Here is a 13657-nt window from a genome sequence, read left to right as displayed (position 1 = left end):
TGAAGCCACTGCACTAGCCCAGGCAACAGAGGAAGATTCTGTCTCAAAAACAAAAACAAAGAAAAAAAGATGAAATCAGAAGTCAAAGATAGCCATTCATAACAGTCTCAACAGATGACAGTTCAGTAAGAAACAAGAGAAATGAAATAATGAAAACCAGAAGAAATCTAAATGTCCGATTATAAAGAAACCAGTTAATTATGGACTCTTGTTAAGCTATTTAAAATCACTGCTATGCGTTAAGAATCACATTCAAGGGCGGCTCCTGTGGCTCAGTCGGTAAGGTGCCAGCCCCATATACCGAGGGTGGCGGGTTCAAACCCGGCCCCGGCCAAACTGCAACCAAAAAATAGCCGGGCGTCGTGGCAGGCGCCTGTAGTCCCAGCTACTCGGGAGGCTGAGGCAAGAGAATCACTTAAGCCTGGGAGTTGGAGGTTGCTGTGAACTGTGTGATGCCACAGCACTCTACCGAGGGCCATAAAGTGAGACTCTGTCTCTACAAAAAAAAAAAAAAAAAGTATTTACTATAAAAAAATAAAAAAAAAAAAAAGAATCACATTCAAAAGCCCAGATTTATTAAACATTTGTGGATTATACACAAATCCAAGAAGTACCCATTATTTGGAAGAGGATAAGGATAAAAAGGAAAGGGTTATCTACCATGGAATACTGCTCAGCTATAAAAAAGATGGAGGCTTTACATCTTTTGTATTTCCCTGAATGAAGCTGGAGAACATGTTCCTTAGTAAAGTATCTCAAGAATGCACAGATTGGCTCAACTCCTGTAGCACAGTGGTTACAGCGCCGGCCACATACACCAAGGCTGGCGGATTTGAACTTGACCCAGGCCAGCTAAACAACAATGACAACTGCAACAAAGATAGCCAGGCATGTGGCGGGCACCTGTAGTCCCAGGTACTTGGGAGGCTGAGGCAAGAGAATTGCTTAAGCCCAAAAGTTGGAGGTTGCTGTGAGCTGTGATACTACAGCACTCTATCGAGGGTGACATAATGAGACCGTCTCACCAAAAAAAAAAAAAAAAAAAAAAAGGTTCATACCTATAATCCTAGCACTCTTGGAGGCAGAAGAGAGTAGCTCGGGAATTCTAGACTAGCCTGATCAAGAGTGAGACCCCATCTCTCCTAAAAATAGAAAAATTAGTGGGATGTTTTGGTGGGTGCCTATAGTCCCAGCTACTCGGGAGGCTGAGGCAGGAGGATTCCTTAAGCCCAAGAGTTTGAAGTTGCTGTTAGCTATGAAGATACATGGCACTCTATAAAAAAAAAAAAAAAAAAAAGAAAGAAAAGAAAAAAGAGAAGAACAAAAGAATGGATAAGCAAACATCCCACGTAGCTCATGTACTCAACACTAATTTGACACTAGTAGATGAATAACCACAGGCCCACATGAGAAAAACTAACACAATTGGCTTGGCACCCAAAAAGCACAGTGGTTACGATGCCAGTCACATACACTGAGGCTGGTGGGTTCAAACTCAGCCCGTGCCTGCTAAACAATAACAACTGCAACAAAAAATAGCCAGGCATTGTGGTGGGCGCCTGTAGTTCCAGCTACCTGGGAGGCTGAGGCAAGAGAATCGCTTAAGCCCAAGAGTTTGAGGTTGCTGTGAGCTATGACGCCATGGTACTCTACCAAGGGCAACATAGTGAGATTCTGTCTCAAAAAAATAAAAAAATAAATAAAAAAACAAAAGGAAAAAAAAAAGAAAAGAAAAAACGAAACTAACACAATTAAATTCAAGAAGGAGGAAGGGGGGGGGGATCCTATAAGCTCCCACCTAATATGTACAATGTATGGGTAGTGAAGGACACAAGTATAACCTTACAAATACAAAACAATGTAACCTAATTGTGTGTTAATCCAAAATAAAAAATAAATAAAAGGAGAAGGCAAAAAGAGAGAGAATGGGAGAAAACCATATCAAGTTGGTGCTTTATAAAATACAGATCTCTGGTTCCTAGAAATCATAAAATTACTGCTATAAAGACATCAGCTACAGAATTAATAACCAATGATGAGTGTGGAATTCAGGCTACAAGAGTTCAATAAAGAAAATTTTATCTAAAAGGTTATATGGGTGAATCTCCCCCGTCAAATGTTAGTAAGTCAACTAAAGTCACAGGCACAGAAAGCCAAAATAAAGGTGACAAGCACTTGCAAATCTTCATCAATGCTAGAAGGGCTGTTGACTTAGAAATCCAAATGTGCCTTAGAGCTGCAAGGGATGGGGAAAAGATCACTGGACTAGAACCAGGAGATAGGGGTTTGAGGTTTCTAACCTATAAAACTAAGAAATCGGATAAATTAACTTCCCAAGGTCCTTCCATCTGCAAAATTCCTTACACTGCAAAACAAAATGTAGTAGCTGCTGAGCATGACTTAGGAGAGATGTGATCGTAAAGGGGAGGGGCAGCACCGTGAGTGCCCTCTCGAGATCAGTCCAACAAATTAAACTTACTTCACCCCATAATGCTGCTAAGTTCTACTTGCTTTCTGTGCTTCTTTGGGGACAAGAAGAAGAACATTTCAGGAGGATAAGCAACAGATGGTAGGGTTAAGATACTTGTTTTTAATCTCTTGTTTTCTTAGAGCTTCCAAATAGCAAATTTCATAGTACTTTAAAATATGACTCCCATATCAGTCATATTTCATACAAACATAACGTCAACTATAAAAACATACATGAGGACATAAACTGGTAATATCTACAAAAATAAGTAGTTATAGTAGGATGTGCAATCGAAAACAATATTGTTGCACAATATTCTTTCACAAAAACATTGCTCTATTCTCTTTGCAACAAATATCACTTCATGTATTCCCTTCTCTTATCTTCTCTCTCAATCTGAGTCCTAACAGAGCAGCTGAACACAGTTATCTATTCTGATGTACACACAATAATGTTTTTATATAAATCATAACTGGGTAATGTTTCCCACATATGATGCCAAGCTCAAAATGTTCAACTCTCCAGAGACAAGATGGCCTCTTGCAATTTATCTTTCCTAGCAAACTTATACCTTGGTGGTCACTACAGAGCCAGGTACAGACTGCCATGAAATGAATCAGTTTCTATCCCTTAGATGGTGTTCCTTTAAAAATAAGTTATTATAATTTCAATGGAACTTTGGAAATAATGGAATTTTACTTTTTTTTTTTTTTTTGAGACAGAGCCTCAAGCTGTCACCCTGGGTAGAGTGCTATGGCATCACAGCTCATAGCAACCTCCAACTCCTGAGCTCAAGCAATTCTCCTGCCCCCACCTGCCAAGTAGCTGGGACTACAGGTGCCCGCCACCATGCCTGGCTATTTTTTTTGGGTTGCAGCCATCATTGTTGTTTGGCAGGCCCAGGCTGGATTCGAACCCGCCAGCTCAAGTGTACATGGCTGGTGCCTTAGCGCTTGAGCTACAAGTGCCGAGCCACTTATTTTTTATTTTTTTTGAGACAGAGTCTCACGGTTTTCCTCCATAGAGTGCCATGACATCACAGCTCACAGCAACCTCTAAGTCTTGGGCTTAAGTGATTCTCTTGGCTCAGCCTCCCAAGTAGCTGGGACTACAGATGCCCACCACCAACACCTGGCTATTTTTGTTATTGTCATTGTTGTTTTAGCAGGCCCAGGCAGGGTTTGAACCTGCCAGCCCCAGTGTATATGGCTTGGCACCCTGAGCTACAGGTGCCAAGCCAGAATTTTACTTTTTAAACGCCTCCTAAAAACAACTCCAAGAATACTATAGCCCTAGAAGAGCCAACTATAGTTCCCACAAAGGCCAGTATAATGAAATGGTCACATGGGTGGTTACCGCCTTTTCCCCCCAGAGTCTCACTTTGTCACCCTCGGTAGACTGTCTTGGCCTCACAGTTCACAGCAACCTCAAATTCTTGTCCTCAAGCAATCCTCTTGCCTCAAGCTCCCCAGTAGCTGGGACTATAGGCACCTGCCACAATGCCTGGCTATTTTTAGAGACGGGGGTCTTGCTCTTGCTCAGGCTGGACTCGAACTCCTGAACTCCAGAAATCCACCTGCCATAGCCTCTCAGAGTGCTAGGATCATTGGCATTAGCCACAGTGCCTTGCCCTTTGCATTTCTTGAGTTTCAGTGCTGTTACATGCAAGTTTATTTTACTTATCAGATTCTTCTCAGCTCAGTATAATTTTAGTTTATTTTACTTATCAGACTCTTCTCAGCTCAGTATTTTAGTCTCTTTCTTCTTCAAGACATTCTAATGTGTCTTTGAAAAAATCAATTTAGGGCCAGGTGTGGTGGCTCATGCCTGTAATCCTAGCTCTCCGGGAGGCTGAGGTGGGTGGATTGTTTGAGCTCAGGAATTTGAGACCAGCCTGAGCCAGAGTGAGACCTTGTCTCTTGTAATAGCCAGGTACTGTGGAGGACACCTGTAGTCCCAGTTACTTTTCAGGCTGAGGCAAGAGAATCACTTGGGCCTAAGAGTTTGAGGTTGCAGTGAGCTATGATGTCATGGCACTGTACTGAGGGTGACAAAGTGAGGCTCTGTCTCAATAAAAAAAAAAAAAAAATCAGTTTACAGCAAAATACATTAACCTTTGGCTTTACCAATGTGTAACTTTTCTGAGAGGTAGAACATCCAATAATTAAGCTGCTTTCCAAACATTTAAACACACTAACATTTAACAAACCAGGATACTTGAGTTTGGAATTAGCCTTTTACTAAAACAAGTAGCTAAAAACACCTATAAATCTAAAAAAGAAGGGAAGATAATGTTCCCTGTCCAGGAATTCCACCAAAAGACCTGACAACAGCGTCTTTTTCTTTTTTTTTTTTTGTAGAGACAGAGTCTCACTATACTGCCCTCGGGTAGAGTGCCGTGGCGTCACATGGCTCACAGCAACCTCTAACTCCTGGGCTTAGGCGATTCTCCTGCCTCAGCCTCCCAAGCAGCTGGGACTACAGGTGCCTGCCACAAGGCCCGGCTATTGACAGCAGGGTCTTGAAGAGATATTTATGCATCCACATTCATACAGCATTCTTCACAATAACCAAAGCCTAGAAGCAATCTAGGTGTCCGTCAATGGGTGAACAGATAAACACAATGTGGTTACATACACAATGGAATATTAATATTATTCAGCTTTAAAAAGGAAGGAAATTCTGATACGTGGTACAACATGGATGAAATTTGAAAACCTTATGCTAAGTGAAATAAGCCACTCACAAAAAGACTAGTACCATATGAAATCAGTTACACGAGGTACCCAGACTACTTACATCTATAGAGACAGAATGTAGAATGGTAGCTGCCACAGACTAGGGGAAGGGGAGAGGGGGAGTTGTTTAATGGAATAAAAAAGTTTTGCAAAATTAAGAGTTCTGGAGACTGGGGATATAACAATGTGAATGTACTTAAAACTATTTACTGAACTGTACACTGAAAAAACTCAGGTAAATGTTATGTGCAATAAAAAAAATTTTTGTGTGTTTTGCTGCAATAAAAAAAAAAAATCTTCCCTATGTCCCAAAGCTGAATCCTGGGGTTGAAAGCTCCTTTAGTTTTAAACTACCACATTATCCATCACTTCAACAACATGTGGCAGGGTGAAGAGTCAAGCGAGACAAATAGCTGTTTTTGAGTACTTTATACTGCTTAATGACAGGTGTGTTGTCCAAAATAATTAGCTTTTAAAAGGAATGGCCAACCCTTCCTCTGGAACTGGTTAGTGATCTCAGTTTTCCTTCATTAAGTTCTTGACAGCTCAATGTCTTCACATCTGTCACTGTTTGGCAGACTGATTTCAAGAACATAAATCGCTTCAAGGACTAGGCAACAAATTTATTATGGTTCATGAGACATAGCCGAACCCATCTGTTTTCTAATCAAAAGCCATATTTGAATCAGTTTTGTTCCATCACAAGACCATACTAATGGGAGCAATATAATCTCAAGTTATTTTCCTCTTTTCTATCCGTGTAGTAGAGATGGTCACAGGAAACACAAATCAATTAAAGACATGAGAGCATCCTCAGAAATAGGATCTTTGCAGATTATAAGATCTACTATCTTTGCGATCTTTGTCTGTCTGTCCTTCAGACCACGTTTTGTCTTTCATTCTGCAAAACTCCTACTTTCAGAGGAAAATACGTTTTCTCTGAGACATGGTTTCTTTTAGAGTTACAAAGGGAATATTCTTATGTTGTAATAACCAACTTACCTTAATCTTTTTTTAAGTTGTAAACTATCATGAATAATCCTTTTAACAAACTCTAATTCACCTCCTTCTGCCATGATCTCTGTGATACCTCCTGTATTTACAGAACTAGGTGGAGGTCTTCGAGGATTTCGAGAGTTTACTCCCTGAAAAGCAAGAAAAATCTGGTGAAAAATGTTTATACCTTAAGAACCAAATCTTTAAATATACTCTAAAAAAGTTGTATGGAGATAGATCAAAAAACTAAAAGTAGACCTAGCATTTGATCCAGCAATCCCAGTGTTGGGTATTTGCTCAAAGAAAACGTCATTTAGCCAAAAAGACACGTGCACTCAAATGTTTATTCAGCACAATTCACGACTGCAAAGATGTAGAACCAACCCAAGTGCCCATCAATATATGAGTGGATTAATAAAATGTGGTATATGTATACCATGGAGTACTACTCAGCACACCAAAAAATGGTTAACTAATACCTTCTGTAACAATCTACATGGTACTGGAGACCATTTTCCTAAGTGAAGTTTTGCAAGAATGGAAAACCAACACCATACATACTCACTATTAAATTGGAACTAATGGATCAACATTAATGTTGATCAACGGGAAAGCAAGCAGGTGGGAGAGGGCAGGAGGGGAGAGAGGTTAATCACACCCAATGGATACAATGCACTCTATCCAGGTAAGTGGCAAACATAGCTTTGACTCAAACTGTACAAAAGCAATTCATGTAACCAAAACATTTGTACCCCCATAATATTTTGAATTTTTTTTTTTTTTGCTTGTACAAAAGGCCTTTATTGGTGAGGGGGGGATGTTGCAGGACAACACCAAAGAGGAGTGAGGAAAGAAAGAGAGAGAGGAAAAGAGGAGAGAGATGGAGACCGAGAGAGACAGAGCACGTGTGTGAGAGTGAGTTATATAGGTTCGGTTAGGGGAAGTCTTAGAATGGTGATGGGAGAGTAGAATAGCCAATAAGGAGTTACTGCCCTGGCCAGAAGAGGCGTTAGGGGTAGGCCATAAGTTGGGAGGGGATTTCCATAAGTTGGGGCAATTATCTAACATACCTCCCTTCTTGATTTTAAAAAAGAAGTGAAATTGTGGATTTTCTACAATCCACAGAATTGTAGAAAATGTTTGCAAAACATTACCTATTAAGGGACTTGTATCCAGGATATATAAAGCATTGTTACAACTTAATTATAAAAGGAAAAGTAACCCAATTTAAAAACGGTCAAAGGTTTAAGGTTTAAGTTTGGGGTTGCTGTAAGCTGTGACGTCAGGGCACTTTACCAAGAGTGACATAGTAAGACTCTGTCTAAAAATAAATAAATAAATAAATAAAGGGGCGGTGCCTGTGGCTCAGTCGGTGGGGCACTGGCCCCATATACCGAGGGTGACGGGTTCAAACCCGGCCCCGGCCAAACTGCAACCAAAAAATAGCCGGGCGTTGTGGCGGGTGCCTGTAGTCCCAGCTACTCGGGAGGCTGAGGCAGGAGAATCGCCTAAGCCCAGGAGTTGGAGGTTGCTGTGAGCTGTGTGAGGGCCATGAAGTGAGACTCTGTCTCTACAAAAAAAAAAAAAAGGTCTAAATAGGCATGTCTCTAAGACATACAGATGACCAATAAGCACATGAAAAGATGCTCAACATCATCTACCATTAGGGAAATACTAATATAAAATATAAAAATAATAATACAAAGCCACAAAGAGATTCTACCTCACACCCACTAGATGGCTATAATCAAAAACAAAGGTAAGTGTTGAAGAAGATATAGAAAATTGGAATTCTCATAAACTGCTGCTGGTGCAAATGTAAAATGGCACAGTCACTTTGGAAAACAGTCTGGCAGTTCCTCAAACAATTAAACATTCAAACAATTAAACCATATGACCCAGCAGAAATGTATATCTACCCAGGAGAAAAGAAAACCTACATCCACAGAAATACTTGTAAAGAAATGCTCACAGCAGCATTTGTTTATAAGAGCCCCAATGTAGAAATTACCCAATGTCTATCAACGGGTGAATGATAAGTAAAATGTGACATATCCATATGATAGAATGTTATTTGACAAGAGAAAGAAATGAAGCAGGGCGGCGCCTGTGGCTCGAGGAGTAGCGTGCCGGCCCCATATACCAGAGGTGGTGGGTTCAAACCCAGCTCTGGCCAAAAACCGCAAAAAAAAAATAAAAAAAAAAGTGAAACAAATTATAACTCTGGGTGGCGCCTGTGGCTCAGTCGGTAAGGCGCTGGCCCCATATACTGAGGGTGGAGGGTTCGAACCCAGCCCCGGCTGAACTGCAACCAAAAAACAGCCGGGCGTTGTGGCGGGCGCCTGTAGTCCCAGCTACTCGGGAGGCTGAGGCAAGAGAATCGCTTGAGCCCAGGAGTTGGAGGTTGCTGTGAGCTGTGTGAGGCCACGGCACTCTACCGAGGGCCATAAAGTGAGACTCTGTCTCTACAAAAAAAAAAAAAAAAAAGAAATGAAGCACTGACACGTGCTGCAACTTGGATGAATCTGGAAAATATGTAGTTCTTAGTGAAAGATTGTCAGTCACATAAAAAAGCATTACAGAATTCCATTTATATGAAAAGTGCAAAAACAGGGAAATCTGGAGAAACAAAGCAGACTGGCAATTGCCGAGGCCTAAGGATGCTGAGAAGAAACTGAGTCACTGCAAACGGCTAGGGGTTTTCCTTACGGGGTAATAAAAATATTCTAAAATTGGCTGTGATCATGGCTACACAACTCTGTGAACTTAGTTTTGATGCTAGTAGTGTTCTATTTCTTCCTTTGGACACTGGCTCCATAGGAGTGTTCACTTTGGAAAATCCAGTCTAAACTTGTGACCTGCATGCGTTTATGTATATTAAAAGGGCAATCGTACTCCAGGGTATGGTTATTTCAGTTCATACAAAATAGTTCATGCACTGAAGGCTAAAATTTAGACTTCTTAAACTTTGCTTCAGTTTATGCTTCAATCCAGAAAGTTGGTATTGTTAACAAATTTTTTTTTTTTTTTTTTGAGATAAGAGTCTCAAGCTGTCGCCCTAGAGTGCTGTGGAGTCATAGCTCACAGCAACCTCCAGCTCAGGCTCAAGCGATCCTCTTGCCTCAGTTATTCTATTTTTAATAAAGATGTAGTCTCACTTTTGCTCAGGCTGGTCTTGAACCAGTGAGCCACTGCGCCTGGCCTGTTGACAATTTTTTTGTCCAAACCACCCTGCTCCACCAAAACATTTAACCCATCTAAATTTTGTTACGAGGCGCATAAATGGTACTTTTAGAGTATCTGAAGGATTCTAAAGACAATACATTCTCTGCAAAGTTTTAAGCACATTTATACCCTCATTTCCTTCTGATTACTCATTTATTATTATTATTATTATTAATAAAGGGTTCACTAGCTGAAGGAAACATTAAGTTAAGTCAATAACATCATATAGCATTGAGATTTTTATTTTTTCACTTTTTTGCAGTTTTTGGCTGGGGCCAGGATTAAACCCATCATCTCCGGCATATGGGGCTGGAGCCCTTACTCCTTGAGCCACAGGTGCCACCCAGCACTGAGATTTTTAATAGGTTCTTTTTACCCAATGCATCTCTATTCATATTCATGAGCAAATAATATTTTTTCATTTGAAGTTGGAAAGACTAAATCAGACATTTATTTACTATCAAATGACAGCAGGCAGTAAAAACAGTGATTTCCTTCCTAAGCCAGCAAGTGTAGTCCAGGAGTGAACCTAAATTGGTCTGATCAGGAGAAAATCAAATATTCAATGGTTTGAGAAAGAAAAAAGCACTCTCTCTTTCCAAACATTACTATGCTGCAAGTAAAACAGCCTGAGAGGGCGGCGCCTGTGGCTCAGTGAGTAGGGCGCTGGTCCTATATGCCGGAGGTGGCGGGTTCAAACCCAGCCCCGGCCAAAAACCAAAAAAAAAACAGCCTGAGAACAAAAACAAGCAAGGACCAGGTCAGAGCCACGAGAAAACGGGGGGCTTTTAATAATGTGAACACCCAGATCAAATCATTCCTGAAGTCCAAGTCCTGGATTTCTCAGATATATAAACCAAAACGTTTTTTTGTTGTTAAGTAAATGTGAATTAGAGTTTTTATCATTGGTGTCAAATTATGCAAATAAGTAAATGTGAATTAGAGTTTTTATCATTGGTGTCAAATTATGCAAAAATTATGCATGGGCTGTTGTTTTGCTCAATAGCTTTCATTAGTGTGTTTGTGTGTTTAATATGTACCCAAAGATAACTCTTCACCTTCCAAAGTGAAGCACAGAAGAAAAAAGGGTAGACAATCCCAGAACCTACACATATCCTCCTGTATACTTAAATCATCTCTAGATTATTTCTAATACCTAATACAATATAAATGTAATGCAAATAGCTGTGGCTCTGTATTGCCTTTATCTTTTTTTTTTTTACTGTATTTTTTTTTTTTTTTGAGACAGTCTCACTATGTCGCTCTCTGTAGAGTGCTGTGGCATCACACCTCATAGCAACCTCAAACTCTTAGGCTTAAGCAATTCTCTTGCCTCAGCCTCCCAAGTAGCTGGGACTACAGGCGCCTACCACAACGTCCGGCTATTTATTTTGCTGCAGTTGTTGTTTAGCTGGCCTGGGCTGGGTTCAAACCTGCCAGCCTCAGTGAATGTGGCTGGCACTGTAACTGCTGTGCTATGGGTGCTGAGCCTTTATTGGTATTTTTTATTGTTGTGCTATTTTTTATTATTTTTTTCCTTCCCCAAATATATATATATATTTTTAGACAGAGCCTCAAGCTGTCACCCTGGGTAGAGTGCTGTGGCATCACAACTCACGGCAACCTCCAACTCCTGGGCTAAAGTGATTCTCCTGCCTGCGCCTCCCAAGTAGCTGGGGCTACAGGTGTATTTTTTGGTTGCAGCCATCATTGTTGTTTGGCAGGCCCGGGCTGGATTCGAACCCACCAGCTCAAGTGTATGTGGCTGGTGCTTTAGCTGCTTGAGCCACAGGCACGGAGCCCCCAAATATTTTTGATCTGTGGTTGGTAGAATCCACAGGCAGAACCTGCAGATACAAAATCCACAGATACAGACAGCCAAAGGTACCTCAAACCAAAATATTCTAACTGATAGAACTTCCAAAGCCAGGTACAGTAGCCTGCGCTATAGTCCGAGCTACCTGGGAAGCTGAGGTGTGATGAATGCTTGAGGCCCAGCTGGGCAACAAAGCAAGACCCTATCTCAAAAAAATAAAAGTTGCTCTTTGCTCTTATTTCTGCAAACAAGGAAAAATTAGCTAAGTGTTCAATTACTTTAAAGCAGAAGACATTTTACCTTAGCCTCCAATTGATTGGCAAAAAAGGGAGGGTTACACATACAAAAGTCATAGATTATCTCAGATTCTTCTTTGAGAGCATCCATCAGGAGTGTCTTCTGTGGGACTTTGACCACTAGGAGAAAAAACAGAACTGTTAGACTATTAATGTTGTGGTAGTTTTAAAACATAGTCATATTCCGCATCATGGTGTTTTAGTCAACAATGGACCAGAACACTGGGTGCAGTGGTTCATGACTGTAATCCAGTAACTTGGGAAGCAGAGGTGGGATCATCGCTTGAGGCCAGGAGTTTGAGATAAGCCTGGGAAACACGCTGGCTGGTGCATGTAATCCTAGCATTGAGCTCGGGAGTGGGAGACCAGCCTGAGCAAGAGTGATACCCTGTCTCTATGAAAAACAGAAAAATTGGGCGGCACCTGTGGCTCAGTCGGTAAGGTGCTGGCCCCATATACTGAGGGTGGCGGGTTCAAACCCGGCCCCTGCCGAACTGCAACAAAAAAATAGCCGGGCGTTGTGGCGGGCGCCTGTAGTCCCAGCTGCTTGGGAGGCTGAGGCAAGAGAATTGCTTAAGCCCAGGAGTTGGAGGTTGCTGTGAGCTGTGTGAGGCCACGGCACTCTACCGAGGGCCATAAAGTGAGACACTGTCTCTACAAAAAAAAAAAAAAAAAACTGTTTTAATTAGACGGGTGTGGTGGCACATGTCTGTAGTCTCAACTACTCAGGAGGCTGAGGTGAGAGTCAATACTCTTAGGTCACAGGAGCATAGGAATTGGAGGCTGCAGTGAGCTGTGATCATACCACTGCACTCTAGTCTGGGCAACAAAGTAAGACCTCATCTCAAAAGAAAGAAAGAAAATGGACGGGATATATGACCGTGGTCCCGTAAAATTATAATATCATAGTTTTACTATACCTTTTCTATGTTTAGATACACAAATATTAACAACTGTGTTAAAATTGCTTACAGTATTGTATACAGTATTCAGTTCAAGATGCTATGCAGGTTTCTAGCCTGGAAGCAATAAGCTACACCACACAGCATAGGTGTGCGGCAGGTGATACCATCTAGGTTTGTGTATGTACTCTCTATCATGTTCACAGGGTGACAAAATCTGTCTAATGCCATTTCTCAGAATTTATCCGTCATTAAGCAATGCATGACTGTACGTTTACTGCTCCCTTCAAGAGGTGGAGTTTAATTTCCCTCTCCTTGAGTGTAGGCTCCACTTAGTAACTCAACTTTGTAGAAGAGACTATAATGTAAGTGACAGGGTGGCACTTCCAAAGCCAAGTCATAAGAAGCAATACGGCTATCTCCTCACCCTTTCTCCTGAATTACCCATTCTAGGAGAGGCAAGGTCAACCGACATGCTTTAAGGACACACAAGTAGCTCCTTCGAGACATCCACAAGGCAATGATCTAGGATTTCCTTCCAATAGCTATGTAAGTGAGCCACCTTGGACATAAATCTCTATTACCAGACAATCCTTCAGATGACTACAGCTCTAACCAACAACTTGACTATAATTTTCTTTTGCTGTTGAGACCGAGTCTCACTTTGTTGCCCAGGCAGAATGCTGTGGCATCAAAGCTCACAGCAACCTCAAACTCTTGGGCTCAAGTGATCCTCTTATCTCGGCCTCCCAAGTAGCTGGGACTACAGGCGCCAGCCACAACACTCATCTAGTTTTTAGCAGAAATGGGGTCTCACTCTTGCTCAGACTGGCGTCAAACTCCTGAACTCAAGCAATCCTCCTGCCTTGGGCCTCCTAGACTGCTAGGATTATAGGGATGAGCCACTGCACACCACTAAGACATCTTATTTAACACACATTGTTCATTCATTAACATTGGCCGAAAGCACTATAACTCATGTCTTAATGAAGTTTATCTAACACATGTATTTTCTCTGTAAGGTACATCACAGCCTCATTGTACTTAGGAATAATAGGTAGTACTTCAGCACTATGTTTAGGGACCATTTTAAACAGCAAAATCATCAATAAAAAATTCAAAAATGCAAAAACACAGCACAAAACACAACAAAAAGGACAATCACTGATTCAGAGTGTAAGAACTGAAATAAGAAGGCCAGGCATGATGACTCA

The 13657-nt window shown here is 41.2% G+C and overlaps 1 protein-coding gene across 2 annotated transcripts in view; it reads right to left on the bottom strand.

The window, feature by feature from the left end:
- The window catches only part of METTL16 (methyltransferase 16, N6-methyladenosine), a 92897-nt gene that overhangs the window by 34596 nt on the left and 44644 nt on the right, over positions 1-13657 (bottom strand). For both annotated transcript variants that reach the window (XM_053568513.1, XM_053568514.1), the window contains 2 exons: positions 11546-11661; positions 6211-6353 (listed from right to left, as the gene is read on the bottom strand). In XM_053568513.1, the coding sequence (XP_053424488.1) occupies positions 6211-6353; positions 11546-11661 (259 nt within the window). The remainder of the gene's footprint in view (positions 1-6210; positions 6354-11545; positions 11662-13657) is intronic.

The sequence above is a fragment of the Nycticebus coucang genome, chromosome 18 (assembly GCF_027406575.1).
Source record: "Nycticebus coucang isolate mNycCou1 chromosome 18, mNycCou1.pri, whole genome shotgun sequence".
Taxonomy (NCBI): Eukaryota; Metazoa; Chordata; class Mammalia; order Primates; family Lorisidae; genus Nycticebus; species Nycticebus coucang.
The sequence above is the reverse complement of the archived record's forward strand: the minus strand, read 5'-3'. Positions and strand labels throughout refer to the sequence as shown.